The sequence below is a fragment of the Rhipicephalus sanguineus genome, chromosome 9 (genome assembly GCF_013339695.2).
Source record: "Rhipicephalus sanguineus isolate Rsan-2018 chromosome 9, BIME_Rsan_1.4, whole genome shotgun sequence".
Taxonomy (NCBI): domain Eukaryota; kingdom Metazoa; phylum Arthropoda; class Arachnida; order Ixodida; family Ixodidae; genus Rhipicephalus; species Rhipicephalus sanguineus.
Genome location: NC_051184.2, coordinates 27765005 through 27777994, shown reverse-complemented (window position 1 = coordinate 27777994; position 12990 = coordinate 27765005). Strand labels below are relative to the sequence as shown.

At 44.7% G+C, this 12990-nt stretch overlaps 2 protein-coding genes across 2 annotated transcripts in view; one reads left to right on the top strand and one right to left on the bottom strand.

Moving 5' to 3' along the window:
• Positions 1-3900, top strand: part of LOC119404855 (elongation of very long chain fatty acids protein AAEL008004) — a 100863-nt gene extending 96963 nt beyond the window's left edge. Inside the window, exon 9 of the mRNA XM_037671534.2 lies at positions 421-3900. Coding sequence (XP_037527462.1) covers positions 421-831 — 411 coding nt within the window. The 3' untranslated portion in view covers positions 832-3900. The remainder of the gene's footprint in view (positions 1-420) is intronic.
• A 6110-nt stretch (positions 3901-10010) lies between these two features.
• LOC119404854 (NADH dehydrogenase [ubiquinone] 1 beta subcomplex subunit 7) lies at positions 10011-12941 on the bottom strand. The gene is made up of 3 exons (XM_037671533.2): positions 12678-12941; positions 11323-11491; positions 10011-10206 (listed from the first exon to the last, which is right to left on the bottom strand). Exons 1-3 carry the CDS (start codon positions 12808-12810, stop codon positions 10110-10112), a joined length of 399 nt encoding a protein of 132 aa, XP_037527461.1. The 5' UTR covers positions 12811-12941; the 3' UTR covers positions 10011-10109.
• Positions 12942-12990: the final 49 nt, after the last annotated feature.

Sequence of the window (12990 nt, the reverse complement as noted above, 5' to 3'; positions counted from 1 at the left end):
CCTCTAGTCTCTGTCCTGCTTCTCTTCTTTGGATGCGAAAAAGCAGTGTGGCATTTTCCCGAGTCTTCCCTCGTACACGCTTAGATGATGCAGCGGAAGAATGATCCAAATTTCAAGCATACAAATAGCAGTAGCATTAATCCAAATGAGGCTGTATGTGAAAAGTAGTCTCAGTGCCACTGTAGATGTACCGTACAGGACTTGCAAGATAATTTCGAATGAATTTGAGCTTTGACACATGAGAGCAATTTATCAGTTTTCTTGCTTCTATCCTGCTATGACGGAGCATGTGATGGAGCTCATTGCAAAAGCGAGTAGAAATAGCTGTCCTTTATGATCGCGATACATAGCCCTTTCATTCCTGCATGCATACATTGGTGTCCAACCTAACCTAATGGTTCACCCCTACCCTACTTACAGGTGCAGTTCATTGCCATCTTCGTGCACTCATTCCAACTCCTGTTCCGGCCCGACTGCAACTACCCCCGTGGCTTCATGTGGTGGATCGGCTTCCACGCCATCATGTTCTGGTTCCTCTTCTGGGACTTCTACAAGAACACCTACTTCGCCAAGAGGCTCAAGAGTGCTGCCACCGGCCGCGGTCTCCGAAGTGTCGCCAACGGCCGCGCCAACGGCGCCACGCCCGTCGACGCCAATGGCAAGGTCAACGGGAAGCTCAACGGAGAGGCTACCGCCAAAAACGGAACCAACGGCTTCGTCAAGCACACGGCCAACGGCCGGCAAAAGAATGGCAGCTTCCTGGACGGCTACTGCCACATCAACGGCCTGCACGACTGGGAGAACAGCGACAATGACAAGAAGCACGAGTGATACGTGCGCGAAACCTGCCGCGCACACACAGCTATTGCCCCCTTCCTCCCCATTGCCCACCCTCTCTCACCTTATTGGCTGCATTCCCCTCCCCCCCATCTCTTCACCCTCACATCCACACATCCTGCTGCTGCTGCTGTTTACTGCCGTGTCAGAAAAAAAAAAATCAAAAGAGCACCCAAGAAGAGTTGGATGAGGAGGCGTCGAGGCATTTTTTTTTTTTCAAAGGACAGTGGCCGCTTTAGGGACACAATGGCGCCAGGAAAACCCCGCATGCAGCGATGTTGTGTACCTCTTGTGGCAACAATAGGTGGCTGTCGCACGCACTCTACCACTACTATCGCTGTTATTACTTGTTTTTAGCAAGTTTATTGTTTGTGAGAATACCAAGTCTCTTATCACTCAGTAGACTGTGCGCTGCTTTTTCTTTTTTTCTTCGTTGTACTGGGTAAATTACTCTTAACGAGCTTGCAACTTAAGCACTGCTCCTCCGTGTTTCCTCGTGCCCCATCCCAGCCACAACATTCAGAGCCATTCCAAGATGTGTGCCACACCTTTATCGACACCTTAGGTTTGTGTTTTTACATCACAACCTAGGAGTCTTATTCCCCCATCCCCTTCGACGTACTGCACTTAACACCCTAGATATTTTGTTACATTACCTACTAGGTTTTTTTTTTCTTGCACTTGACAGGGACTCTAGCAGGCCACTACGTAAGCAAACGAAGGCAGGTGACCCACACATCAACTGTCTTAGAACTGTTCAGCATCGTCTTCAACATAGCTTGTAGCTTGCTCGCCTTCGGGTTAACTGTGGTAGGGCATCTGGAGCCTGTCTTTGGTGTAGTATTCTGGCCTATCCACGCGACTTAAAACAAAAAAAAAAGCTTCCCCTAGGCTAGTGTGTAGAACTGTGGCAGTCCCCAGCACTCAGGAAGAGAAACAAAAAAAAGAGCAGAAGCGAAGCCAGCCTCCCGCCCCCGTCCGTCCCTACGCCCGCCGAGACGCACCTTTGAGGAAGCAAGAGAGCCACACGTTTCCGGCTGTACGCATGCAACTCAAACAAAAGTTAACAAGGCCTTTGAGAACAACATCATCGTGTCATCTCTGCAACGAGACCCCGCCCGCTCCCTTCCACAAGGTCTCAGTCTTTTCGTCCACGCCTTCGTTGTGTTTTCTTAGTGGGTGATGCAACATGCATGGTGAAAATTTTTTTTTTTGCGTCTGGTTGCGTACAACTCCTTGTCGGTGCGCTCGCTCGCACGATGGCCGAGGAGCAAGTGTCCTTCCTGTTACTTTGTCAGTCTCTTCGACGTCGTCTCTGTGCGTGCGGACGGCAGGAAAAACGTTTTGTGCTGTGCACAGACTTCTCTCGCGCTCTTCGACAAGAAGAGGGACTTGACGCGAGTTGATAGACAAGACGACCGAGTGGGAGAGGGGGATGCAGGTGAAAGAACGGCAAGGGGGTGCCCTCGAGACGTGCCACGCTGCCGGTGCTCCTCTCCCCGGCCTCCGCATCACTTTTCGTGCCGCGGTGTTGTGAGTGTGCATCTGCGCGGCACGCAGTTTTCGGCGTGTGTGTGTGTTCTTCGTGTTTGGTTTCTCGCCAAATGGTTTGCGTTTTCTTTTTTCTCGATGCCGTCGCGTGTACTGCGGAGCCGTTCGCGTCCTCAACTCGTCGCCAGAAGGACCAAAAGGCGCGACGCTTCGCAGTCGGGAGTCATCGGAGAACAGCCCCCTTTCGCGTGGGACTTTAGCACTCTCTCCGCGCACATCTCCCGCAGTCTTGCTCTCTGCCAAGAAATGACAGACACGCACGTGGTGTCTTGTGTCTGTGTGTACTTAATGAGATGGAGAGAAAGCATGATGGGACACTGTGGCCAGGCTATGGAGACCCCTACTAGAGCGATGTCTAGTGAAAGGGGTGAAGCCTGTGTGCCTCCAAATTGTGCCCATTTCGGATCTTTTTTTTTTTCTGTTTCCTGCACACAACTGCTTTCATTGAATTGGTTCTTTCCTGCTTCCCACCCCCTTCCCCCTACTTGTCTCTTGATTTGTTCGTTCTACCAGTTTGATTGTGTGTAGCTTCTAGCACTAATTTTTTTTATACGTGCGTAAACGTCACGTGTAACACATTGGCCAGCGCACTGATGCCATGGCTGGCGCTAACATTGGAAGGGGATTGGTGCAACTGCGTAAGTGGTGTGCGTGTGTGTATGTGAAAGACGCAGATGCTGAAAGAAGAAAAAAAACACAAGAAAATAAAGGGGGGAAAACGAAAAAGACCTTGCCTAGCTATACATACACACAAAACACCCGTAAATGGAAATGGGAGAGAGCGTAGCAGTCTTGTCTATATTATAGATTCATCAGTTGTTTTTTTTTTAACTTTAGCAAATGAATAGTTTTGTACACAGTGTAAAAAAAAATGGAAGAAGCCAAGGCTTGGAGTTACTATGCATCACGGTGCATTCCTGTATGCATTCGAATGAGCGAAACTGCTGCAATCAAAACTTGGCTGCAACTGTTTTGTCGCTTTATCATTTTGGAGAGAAAGCATCTGTTGCCAGATGGGACATCGGATAATGTTCTAAGGGTCGGGGTGGGTGGGGGGACATAACAAGTATGCTTGGCCAAAAACATTTTCTCCGCAGTGCTTGTCAAGCCTTGGGCCTTCTACAACGTTCATACCTCGTTGGTTTTTGGTTGTAGGCTTGCCGACACTCTGCCATGCAAGGAAAACAGAGGGTCGCTTTTTTTTTTTTTTTAAAGCAGCGTGGTTGTTCGCGGCTCTTAGGTGGCTGCAGTTAGATCGCGGCCGTTAGTGTACTTTACAGAGAGATTTTTCGAACCGCTTGCCTACATAGACTTGTTTAGGTGATGCAGTAGTGCATGGAATAAGGAACTGGGGCCCCTGCTTCGGCAAGCCCCGGGTATGCAAGGCCGTTACAAAAGCAGAATGTTGCAATAGCGAAGCAAGGGGGAAGCCTGACTTGGCCAACCCACCCCCAACCCCCCACTCCACCCCCCATTTTTTTTCTTGAGGGAGATTAAACTGTTTTTTGATAACTTTGGTGTGGGTGTTATTTCTGACGAACTGGCCAGCCCTGGCAAGCAGCAAACATGTGCGCAGTGGCAACACAATATGCAGCGACCATTATTAGCATTCGTGTTGGTGTATACTATAGTACATACAGCCTGAGGTGCACCTGAATTCCAAATGCAGTTGTGGCTGAAAATTGAACGTGTCTTTGAACACAACAGAACGCCACAACCCATATTGCTGCATTAACGTTGGGTGTTCCCCCCAGGTGCACCTGAACCCACAGACTTGTGAAGACTTACTGAAAATGCCATTTGTGTAAAACAGGTCCATTATGAAATGGACATATGGAAAACCAACCAAATATTCCTGCACTGTTCGTAATGTACATTTGTAAAAAAAAAAAATTGGCTGTAACATTTGTAGCAGGAATCCCAGCACTTGGGCAGTAAAACAGTGCTGCAGCATAGCATCGGGCTTGTAAAAATTGACTTCGCTATGCATAACTGAAAGATGCATTAATGCTTGGCAGAGGTTTGTGCTTGCTGAATGTAATTGCGTATATTTACACATGGCACAAGATGTACAAGAGGAGGTCCATTTAGTGTAAACAGTACAATGGAACCTCAATATACACAAGAAATGGGTGCAATTTCGATGCGTGGAATGTGTATTTGTCACAGAATTAAGTGAAGCATGACACTGTGCGCTTGCAACAAGCAATTCTTAAAAGCAGGGAGGAGCTATGCAAGGTCTCTGTTTGCCAGTGGATGCCCATGTGTGCGTACCTCTGCGGCCAACCAATACTTTCAATTACGCCATGCCAAAGAGACCCAGCGTATGTGCATCACCACACAGGACGAACCAGGCAAACTGATGTATCACAGTGTTGCTTTTAGTTAGACTGGTCTTTTCTGAATGCTTCAGCAGTATACAAAAGCAAGGAAAAATGGCAACCACTCTTGGACGTGTACATGGACTCCATTGGCAACTCTTGGCCTTGGTTATGAATGATATGCTCACTTATACAATTAACACAGCTATAAAGTCGCTTTTAATTATCGTTAGGGCAAGTGGAGTGCTCCAAGATGACCAGCCAGATGTGTCGTTAAACTAGCAAGAGGTCTAGTAAAAAACTAGCTATGTTTTTTCTCAGTTTTAGCAACTTAACAAAACAATAAAACGTAATAACAGCTTGTTTCCAATGCTCGTACGAGGACAAGGGTGAGAGAATAAATCTCGAGGTTAAGCTCAATTAGTAAATGCACACAGTCGAAATAACAAAAATGTTCTTACTGTGAGCAGGGTCTTGGGCATGTTAAGAAAAATCTGAAAAACGGAAGGCACTGCTTCAAGTCTCTCCACTAGCTCCTCGCAATATGACAAGGTTTTTAAAAGGTTTCGATGGAACTCTTTAGAGGCCTACTGCAATCAAATTTTAAACTGCATAATTAGAGCAGCTTAGTTAAGATAGCATGGATACAAAGGACCCTCCATATGAAGTTTTGAATGTTTTTCACCAATATTTGCATACAAGTATGTACAACAAAAGTATTTTTGTTTTATGTCGCTTTTGCTAGGGAGAGTTTACTCATACAAAAGAATTGCGTTACATTGTACAGGAACTAGAGCCAAATATCTGCGAATTACCAATAATGTTTACTGAACAAAAATGGCTAGGTCATGCAAGTATATTTCTGAACACATGAAAACACATTCACATGAAAAAGGCAATGCGATTTGGTTGCAAAATTCCATAATTTTTAAAGATATTCACTAGACTAGCTTAAAATGCTAACTTAATAAAATTAACTTCATAAGTTACTACATGGCAGAAACTCTACCATGCACTTCTCGCACCAAGCATCCTGCAGACTTTGTGTAAAGGTAAAAACGCCTATTTCACTCTGACGTTTTATTGCAGCGCTGGTCCAGACATTGTCAATGTTATCATGTCATTGCAACACAAAGCGACTCTCGCTGGCATTTTGTAGCTACCGAGCTAAGCACTGTCGCAGCGACAGCGCCTGTCAACAAAGATTTACATGGTTCTTATAACCAGAGGCAACCACAATATATGCAAGGGTCTTGAGTCATTGTTATTGTTGTAGCCTAAGAAATCTGGCTCATACCTACACGAGGGGCATTCACCATGCTGTGGTGAAAAATAAAAAATGCATGAAAAGGTTAAAATGAAACAGTACTAAACACTATCTAACAAAAAGAAAAGATGAAAAGAAAGGATGAAGCCTGAAGCCTGAATTGCATACAGTGAATTCTCGGAGACAACAACAAATAAAAGAGTGCAAAAAAAAAAAAAATTTGCGGTAACATGAGAGAAGAAAGTGATTAACTGTTCATGGTACACTGTAAATTGTGCACAGGTTAGTTCGTGAGAAACCACATTTCAGAAGGTAAAAATTTGATGGGGGAACTCCACAGAGGAGACTTGCTAGAGTCGCCTCATATTGACATGAAAGGCGTCTCTGGTCATGTTCGATGGGAACTAAAGTGTTGGCAATCATTAGATCAAATGCGAGATGTTTAGGTGCATTTTAGGGATAAGTCTTGCTCCTTTAGTAAAAGAAAAAATGTGGTAGTACATTTAACAGCAGACTATTTAATAACGATGTAGCGAGCGAGTTAGGTAATTCATTCAGAAAACTTCCAGCGTGCCAGATAAACTGAACTTCTGATAGGCTACATGACACAAGTGTCAAAAATATTCTCAGAGGATGCAATTCTTGAATCTGTTTTCAGACTTCGTTGCTGTTGTCTCGACTGCAATGACAGAGTGAACCCCTCTATATCTTGCAACACTGCCACCCAGCACTTGTCAAGGCTGAACGGAAGGGGCGTCATTCTTACGAAGTGCACGAAACCAGAGAGCGGTCATGTAGACCATGCTGGACGTTCATATTCATATACGAGATTGGTGATCTGACATAAGACTTTGTATGGGCCATCGTAGAGGGATAGCGGATTTTCAGAGACAAACAAAGCGGGATGGGAAACGGGAAACAGTGAAGCACAAAGGAATGGGAGGAGTAAGGGATGTCTCTGCAGTGGTCATCACACCACTTATTTCAGGAAGGCTGAAAGATTACGAGCCATTTGCAAGCAATCCGGCCACATCATATCGACACTCCGAAAACATTGAGACTGGTTTACATACGTTTCTTCAGGTAACGCTTGCATCCGACAGCCACACCAGATCAAAGGAACAAGCACAACGTGGCATCATGATTTGCCCTCTTCATCCAGAAACACATCATCATCAAGCTTGTGGCATTCATCGCAGTAAAATGCTACGGTAAATCATTCAGGGGACTCTGGTGCTTGCCGGTATACTAAGGTTTGAATAAACCTTTCAGCCATCATTTAACACAACAATAATGACATGTTGAAAATGTCATGCAAGTACTCCTTTAACCCCAAGAAACCCAAACAGTTTCGTACTTTTGTACATAAAAAAAATTAAGAGAAATTATTCAGTTTTATTCCTACCAAAATTACCATCCTACAAAATAAATAAACTGTTGCTTATAATTCAGTTAGCATATCCTGAACTATCCACAACTGAAGCTTTGTTTCAGCATATCGAAAACACTCCCATGGGCAGTATAGAGTTTACCTATCCTTAAATTAGGATTATGGGGCCAAACTGAATTTATCGAAAACCTCTGTGGGGTTAAGCGACCTTCAACTCTTTGCATGAACATCATCACATGTGACGTGTCAAATATACGCAGGATGTCCCAGTTATCGTAAAGAAGGCTTTAGAAAAAGATGGCTCATTATACGCGTCAAGAACAAGTGCATGTCGTTTTAAGTACAGCTGGGAAATCGCCAGTAACTTTTTAACGTGATAGCATTAAAGACCTCGCGTCGCAGAAAGCCTGGTGTTGGCTTTGGCGGTGATGTCCGTTAGTGAAAAATCTCAATGGATGCAAACGAATAAAAATTATGATTTGAGCCGGAACTGAACCCAGGCATTCTGCGTGGTAGTCGAGTATTCTACCGCAGAGCCACACCAGTGCATGGAAATTGCCTCCGAAAAGGACCCCCGGAAAAGGGGGTGCCTGGCAAGGAGTCACATTAACTAATGTAATGTTGCCTGGCAGAAGCGTAGAATATCAACAAGCATCGCACCCAAACACTGTGCAACGAGTGCGTGGTTTAAAGCTGTTCACCCTCTACAAAGAGCTCAGCCATAATTCATTATCATCATTAACAAACAAAACGTGCAGCTACGTAGGTGCGCAGATTGACTTACAGATGCGTAGTAGGTACTTTGCCACCTCACAGAATGGTTAATTATAGCATAGCGGGTGCTTTGCAACTGTACTTGCACTATGAGCCCTGGGAGAGTTTACAACGGCCAATGTCACGTGCAAAGATGTTCTTTCCTTCACGGCACAGTTGAGCCACCAAGAAGGGAAGCATGGCAAATGAATAACAATGCGATGTGAACATGGCCAGATGATGCTAACTGTAAACTAACTTTAAGCATTCTCCAAGTTATATTTCATGACATACAGTCAGTCAAGTGATTAACAAGAGACAAATACTTACACTTTTTTTTCTTTTCGCCCTGTTTTTCTAACAAAAATGGAATAAAGTGAAGCTTAGAATAACAGAGAGCTGAGCTAGTTGGTAAGTATTCATTCTGAAAAGACAGGGCGTGCAAACACAGACACAAGAAAGAAGTCAGGACACCACAAACGCCGACTAACAACCGAAGAGACGCACAACGGCTGAAAAGAAAGTAGGCACGAAAACTTATCTGCGCATGCGCATGCAACATGCGAACCTATCAATGCGGCACGCGTGGCGGTCTACGTGGAAGATAACTGTTGAGGCATTTGATTTCATCTTTATGCAAGTTAATCAACGGTTGGCTCACGCATGCGCTACCACTATTCTCGATATGCCATGCTTCAATCATCAGGCGCGTTTCTTCATTTCTATGAAGAAACGCGCCGTAAGAGTGTGGTGTATAAGGTCCCTTTCAGCTGCGGCCGCTTCTACGTAGGACAAAAGGGCCGATGCATTAACCAGAGATGTTGGAACATAAGAGATCGCTAACAGGAGGCTCACCTTCTAATCTATCTTTACATTGTCGAGATTGTAAGTGCACGCCAAAATTCGATGAATGCGCAGTGTTGTACCGTCATAGAAATGAAGAAACGCGCCTGATGATTGAAGCATGGCATATCGAGAACAGTGGTAGCGCATGCGTGAGCCAACCGTCGATTAACTTGCACAAAGATGAAATCAAATGCCTCAACAGTTATCTTCCACGTAGACCGCCACGTGTGCCGGATTGATAGGTTCGCCTGTTGCATGGGCATGCGCAGATAAGTTTTCGTGCCTACTTTCTTTTCAGCCGTTGTGCGTCTCTTCAGTTGTTAGTCGGCGTTTGTGGTGTCCTGACTTCTTTCTTGTGTCTGTGTTTGCACGTCCTGTCTTTTTAGAATGAATAAAGTGACTAGTGATTGAAATGTGCTAAAGATAAAACAGAGGAGATAAAAGTGGACTAAAAAGACAATGTGGTGCAGGTTAGAATCAAGACCAAAGTTCCTACTTTACACATGCAGTACTCTACCGGTTGTTACAGTGGAGGCCATTCTCTTATACATTGTCCTATGTATTTGTGTACATGTGCGAGGTTAGTCCTGGGAGTGTTAGCCGCAGCCAATCAGTCATCGTGGTGGTCATGAAATTACCAACAGACACACATAGCGTGCGAACTTAGGAGCAGGCCAACAATCCTGTGTACACGTGTCACGTGTTGTATGATGCCGTGAGTCGTACAAGCACAGCTGTAGAAATGGTAATAGACCTACTGTTAAAAGGAGGCTGTGTGTGCCGTAAAAAATGCCTTTTTTTTTTTTTCTGTGTCCTCATTCACTTGTTTGTGCTACAGAAAAGCAGAAGACGCTGTGCCAACAGGCGCATCTAGCCACCATTCGTTGGCCAATAAAGCCCTTGTATCCACCTTACTCATTTGGAATGCGAGCAAGTGGCAACTGTCACAAATGTGCTTTCATCCAAAGACAGACATTTTCAAAGCATGTGGAATGCAACTCAATTACAGGCCAATGCCTTTAGCAATGAAGGCACTACTACGATGTTTTGCCTTATCTTCTTTTATTAAGCAACAAAACCTAAAAAGTTGTACAGACGCTCAAGCTCTGGGTCACATCCCACAGGTGCCAACGCGTGTGACAACTCACTGGAGCAGCAGTTCGACGTTCTTCTTAGCACGGCGCTCTTCTCTCGCCTTGAGTCTCCGTTCTCGCTCGTACTCTTTGTAGCGTATCATTTGGCTGAAGAAAAAGAAAAGCAAATGCAGGCACACGATTCACATCACTGCAACCCAAAGGCACGTGACGTGTGAGGTGTCAGCCCCATACCCTCCGTGAGTGAAATGACTGTGTGACGACAAACATTGCTGGGTGGATTTTTAGTTTCACTTTTGATTTGTGAGTGCAGGAGGCGGTGTTTGTTCTCTGCCTGCCTACGTACGCTATGATGTTCGAGAATAAATATAATTAAGATACAAGACTGGCTCGTTTTTACAAGCTCACAAAGAAAGCCCAAAGGCAAGTGAGAAATTCTTTCCAATCAGGCTCAGCTTTAAAATAGGACCTTATCGCATGAGAAGTTCTTTACAGGAGAAGTGAACTGAATGCACCTAATACATGCATCCAAACAATGCTTCAATTTAATTAGTGCTGCCTCGGTGTTAATTTTCTCCCGTCCCTCCTATATTGGTGCTGCAACATAACTTTTAAAGAAGATCTGAGGCTGCTTGCCGACTCCCTCTTGCAACTTCCCATGCGCTCTACCAAAGTCGTGACGCATGATTTGGAAAACACCACGTAAGCTTCATCCAATGAGCTACAGTGGAGACATGCAAAACACTAAAGGCGGGCTTTTCCATTCACATAACACATGTCGAAGGGTAATGCATCTTAGATACTGTGTGTCTTAAGAATGCATGCTTATAAAGAGGTTGTAATAAAAGTACGTTCATTTTGTATCTGCGTTCACTTTAACTAGGTTCAAGCATAACTACAGTTTCACTCGGTGGACAGTAACTTCTAAGCAGAAGGTTACAATCACTGATTCAAACCACACGCAATATTATTGGCAGCAGGAATTACGAGGAAAAAAAAACCCACTTCCTTCATAACCAGTGAGAGAACACAGTGCATTTCTACCGATGAGGAACTACATTGGCCCTAGCAGATGCCGCCAAAACCTATGACATGCAGAACTTCAAGATGGCGTCGTCACTAGCATTTTTTCGCTTACAAGCATCCTCGCGCAGCAAGCGTGGTGTTTTTAGTATCATGAAAGAGTAACTTACTAGTATGAAAAAAATCGCTTCTCTCTTTAGTGTCCCCTTATAATACATATGCATATGAAACAGTACTTACTCATCATACATGCAGCTGGCGTATTCGTGTTTCTCGTGGCCACAGGTAGTCACGAAGGGAAAGTTCTGCTTCATGCATGCGCGAAGCTCTATCAACTTGTGTGCACAATAGCCTCTATATTGTTGTGGCACGTTTGCAGACTCCATTTCCAAATCAGTGGCCACCATCTCTGAATATCAGAACAGAAGAATGAAGAGACAATGACTTAAACGCGCTCCTGGGCTAGTTGGTACATATTTCCTGGAAAAGGAAGGCACGACAAGAAAACATGGACTTAAAATACAGGACGAGTGCCAGGATGACAGTGACAGGACAAGTCCTGTCCTTCATGTCCATGTTTTCTTGTCCTGCCTTTCTTTTCTATGGAAGACAATGAATTATGAGAAAACAGTAGTGAGCGAGAGAAAGAGATGAAAAATGGACAAAGAATACAAAACACTGAGCACTAATGATTCAGTAAGGGCAACGTTCGGCCTCCCACGATGGAGCTATCACATTTTCGAAATTTTCTGTGGTTGGTGCTTCATTTTCCTCGTTCATGAAGTTCACCGCGATCAAATTCGATCATACTCTCAATTTCATAAAAGATCGTGACAGAGAGAAAGAAAGGACGAGTGTTTCCTGCACCCACATACACACTACATGAAGCTGCTTGGAAATATTGTTAATGGAAGGGCAATGAAGTTGCTTTGTAAGAACAGTTTGCATGTGGCAAGACCACACAATCGAACAGGTGAAACTTCTTGCACTATTCACTTTACAAGCGTTTAAACACTCCATTATGGTTTAATTACGTAAGGTTTGGTACACTCGTTTTTACACAAGGACAGATGGTCATTCGTGATCGTCACCCGCGCTCCCTTCTTAAGGTATCTCTTTTTTCTTTGATTGCATTTAGCACAGTACCACCACCTAACCCCTTTGATTACCTTGCTGACGTAGATTTAAACGTTTTGAACTAGCCATGCAACAATGCGGCTTTTAGCATAAAGCAACCGAACTTTCACCAAGTTCAAAAGGCGAACTGCATAAGAAGGCTAATTCTTACAGACATATTCAAGTATTGCAGTACAACCCAGCCCAGACAGCATGCTTTCCCTCAGGTCAGAAAGCAACATTTTAACGCTGCCGTTGGGTTTCTGAAAGCATTGCGCGTGTTCACCGACGTTAAACGTACACACAACGAAGGCAGGACGGAGACGCATGTTCAATTCAGCACCGCCACCGCACGTAGCCAGTTTAAACACGAGACGTAGTCACTTTAGGCACGTAACTAAAGAGATAATGCAATCAGATCGCGAAGACCGTTACGACAGTAATTAAGGAGGGTGTATAAGACAGTTTGCTCTGCTTACGACGTTCTTTTCGGCCGTTCGGAAACCCGAACATTGGGTCGTGCTTGGGCTGGAAGACTTTCTTCTCCGTTTTCACTACGGTCACCAGCGGATTACCGTTGGTAGTGGTCATTGTTCCGTAGTACTGGCCCATCGTTACCCGCTTCCTTTTTTCTTAAGCCCAAATATTCCGAATCGGACGTCCCTTCGAATGCGGGAACCGTACTCTATCAGACTTTCTGTTCTTGCAGTGCCCTTCGTCCTGTGGGCTGTGGCTGGCAGTGGCTACGGCCACGCGGATTGGATTCTGATGGCCTACTCTAAAAAATCCAGC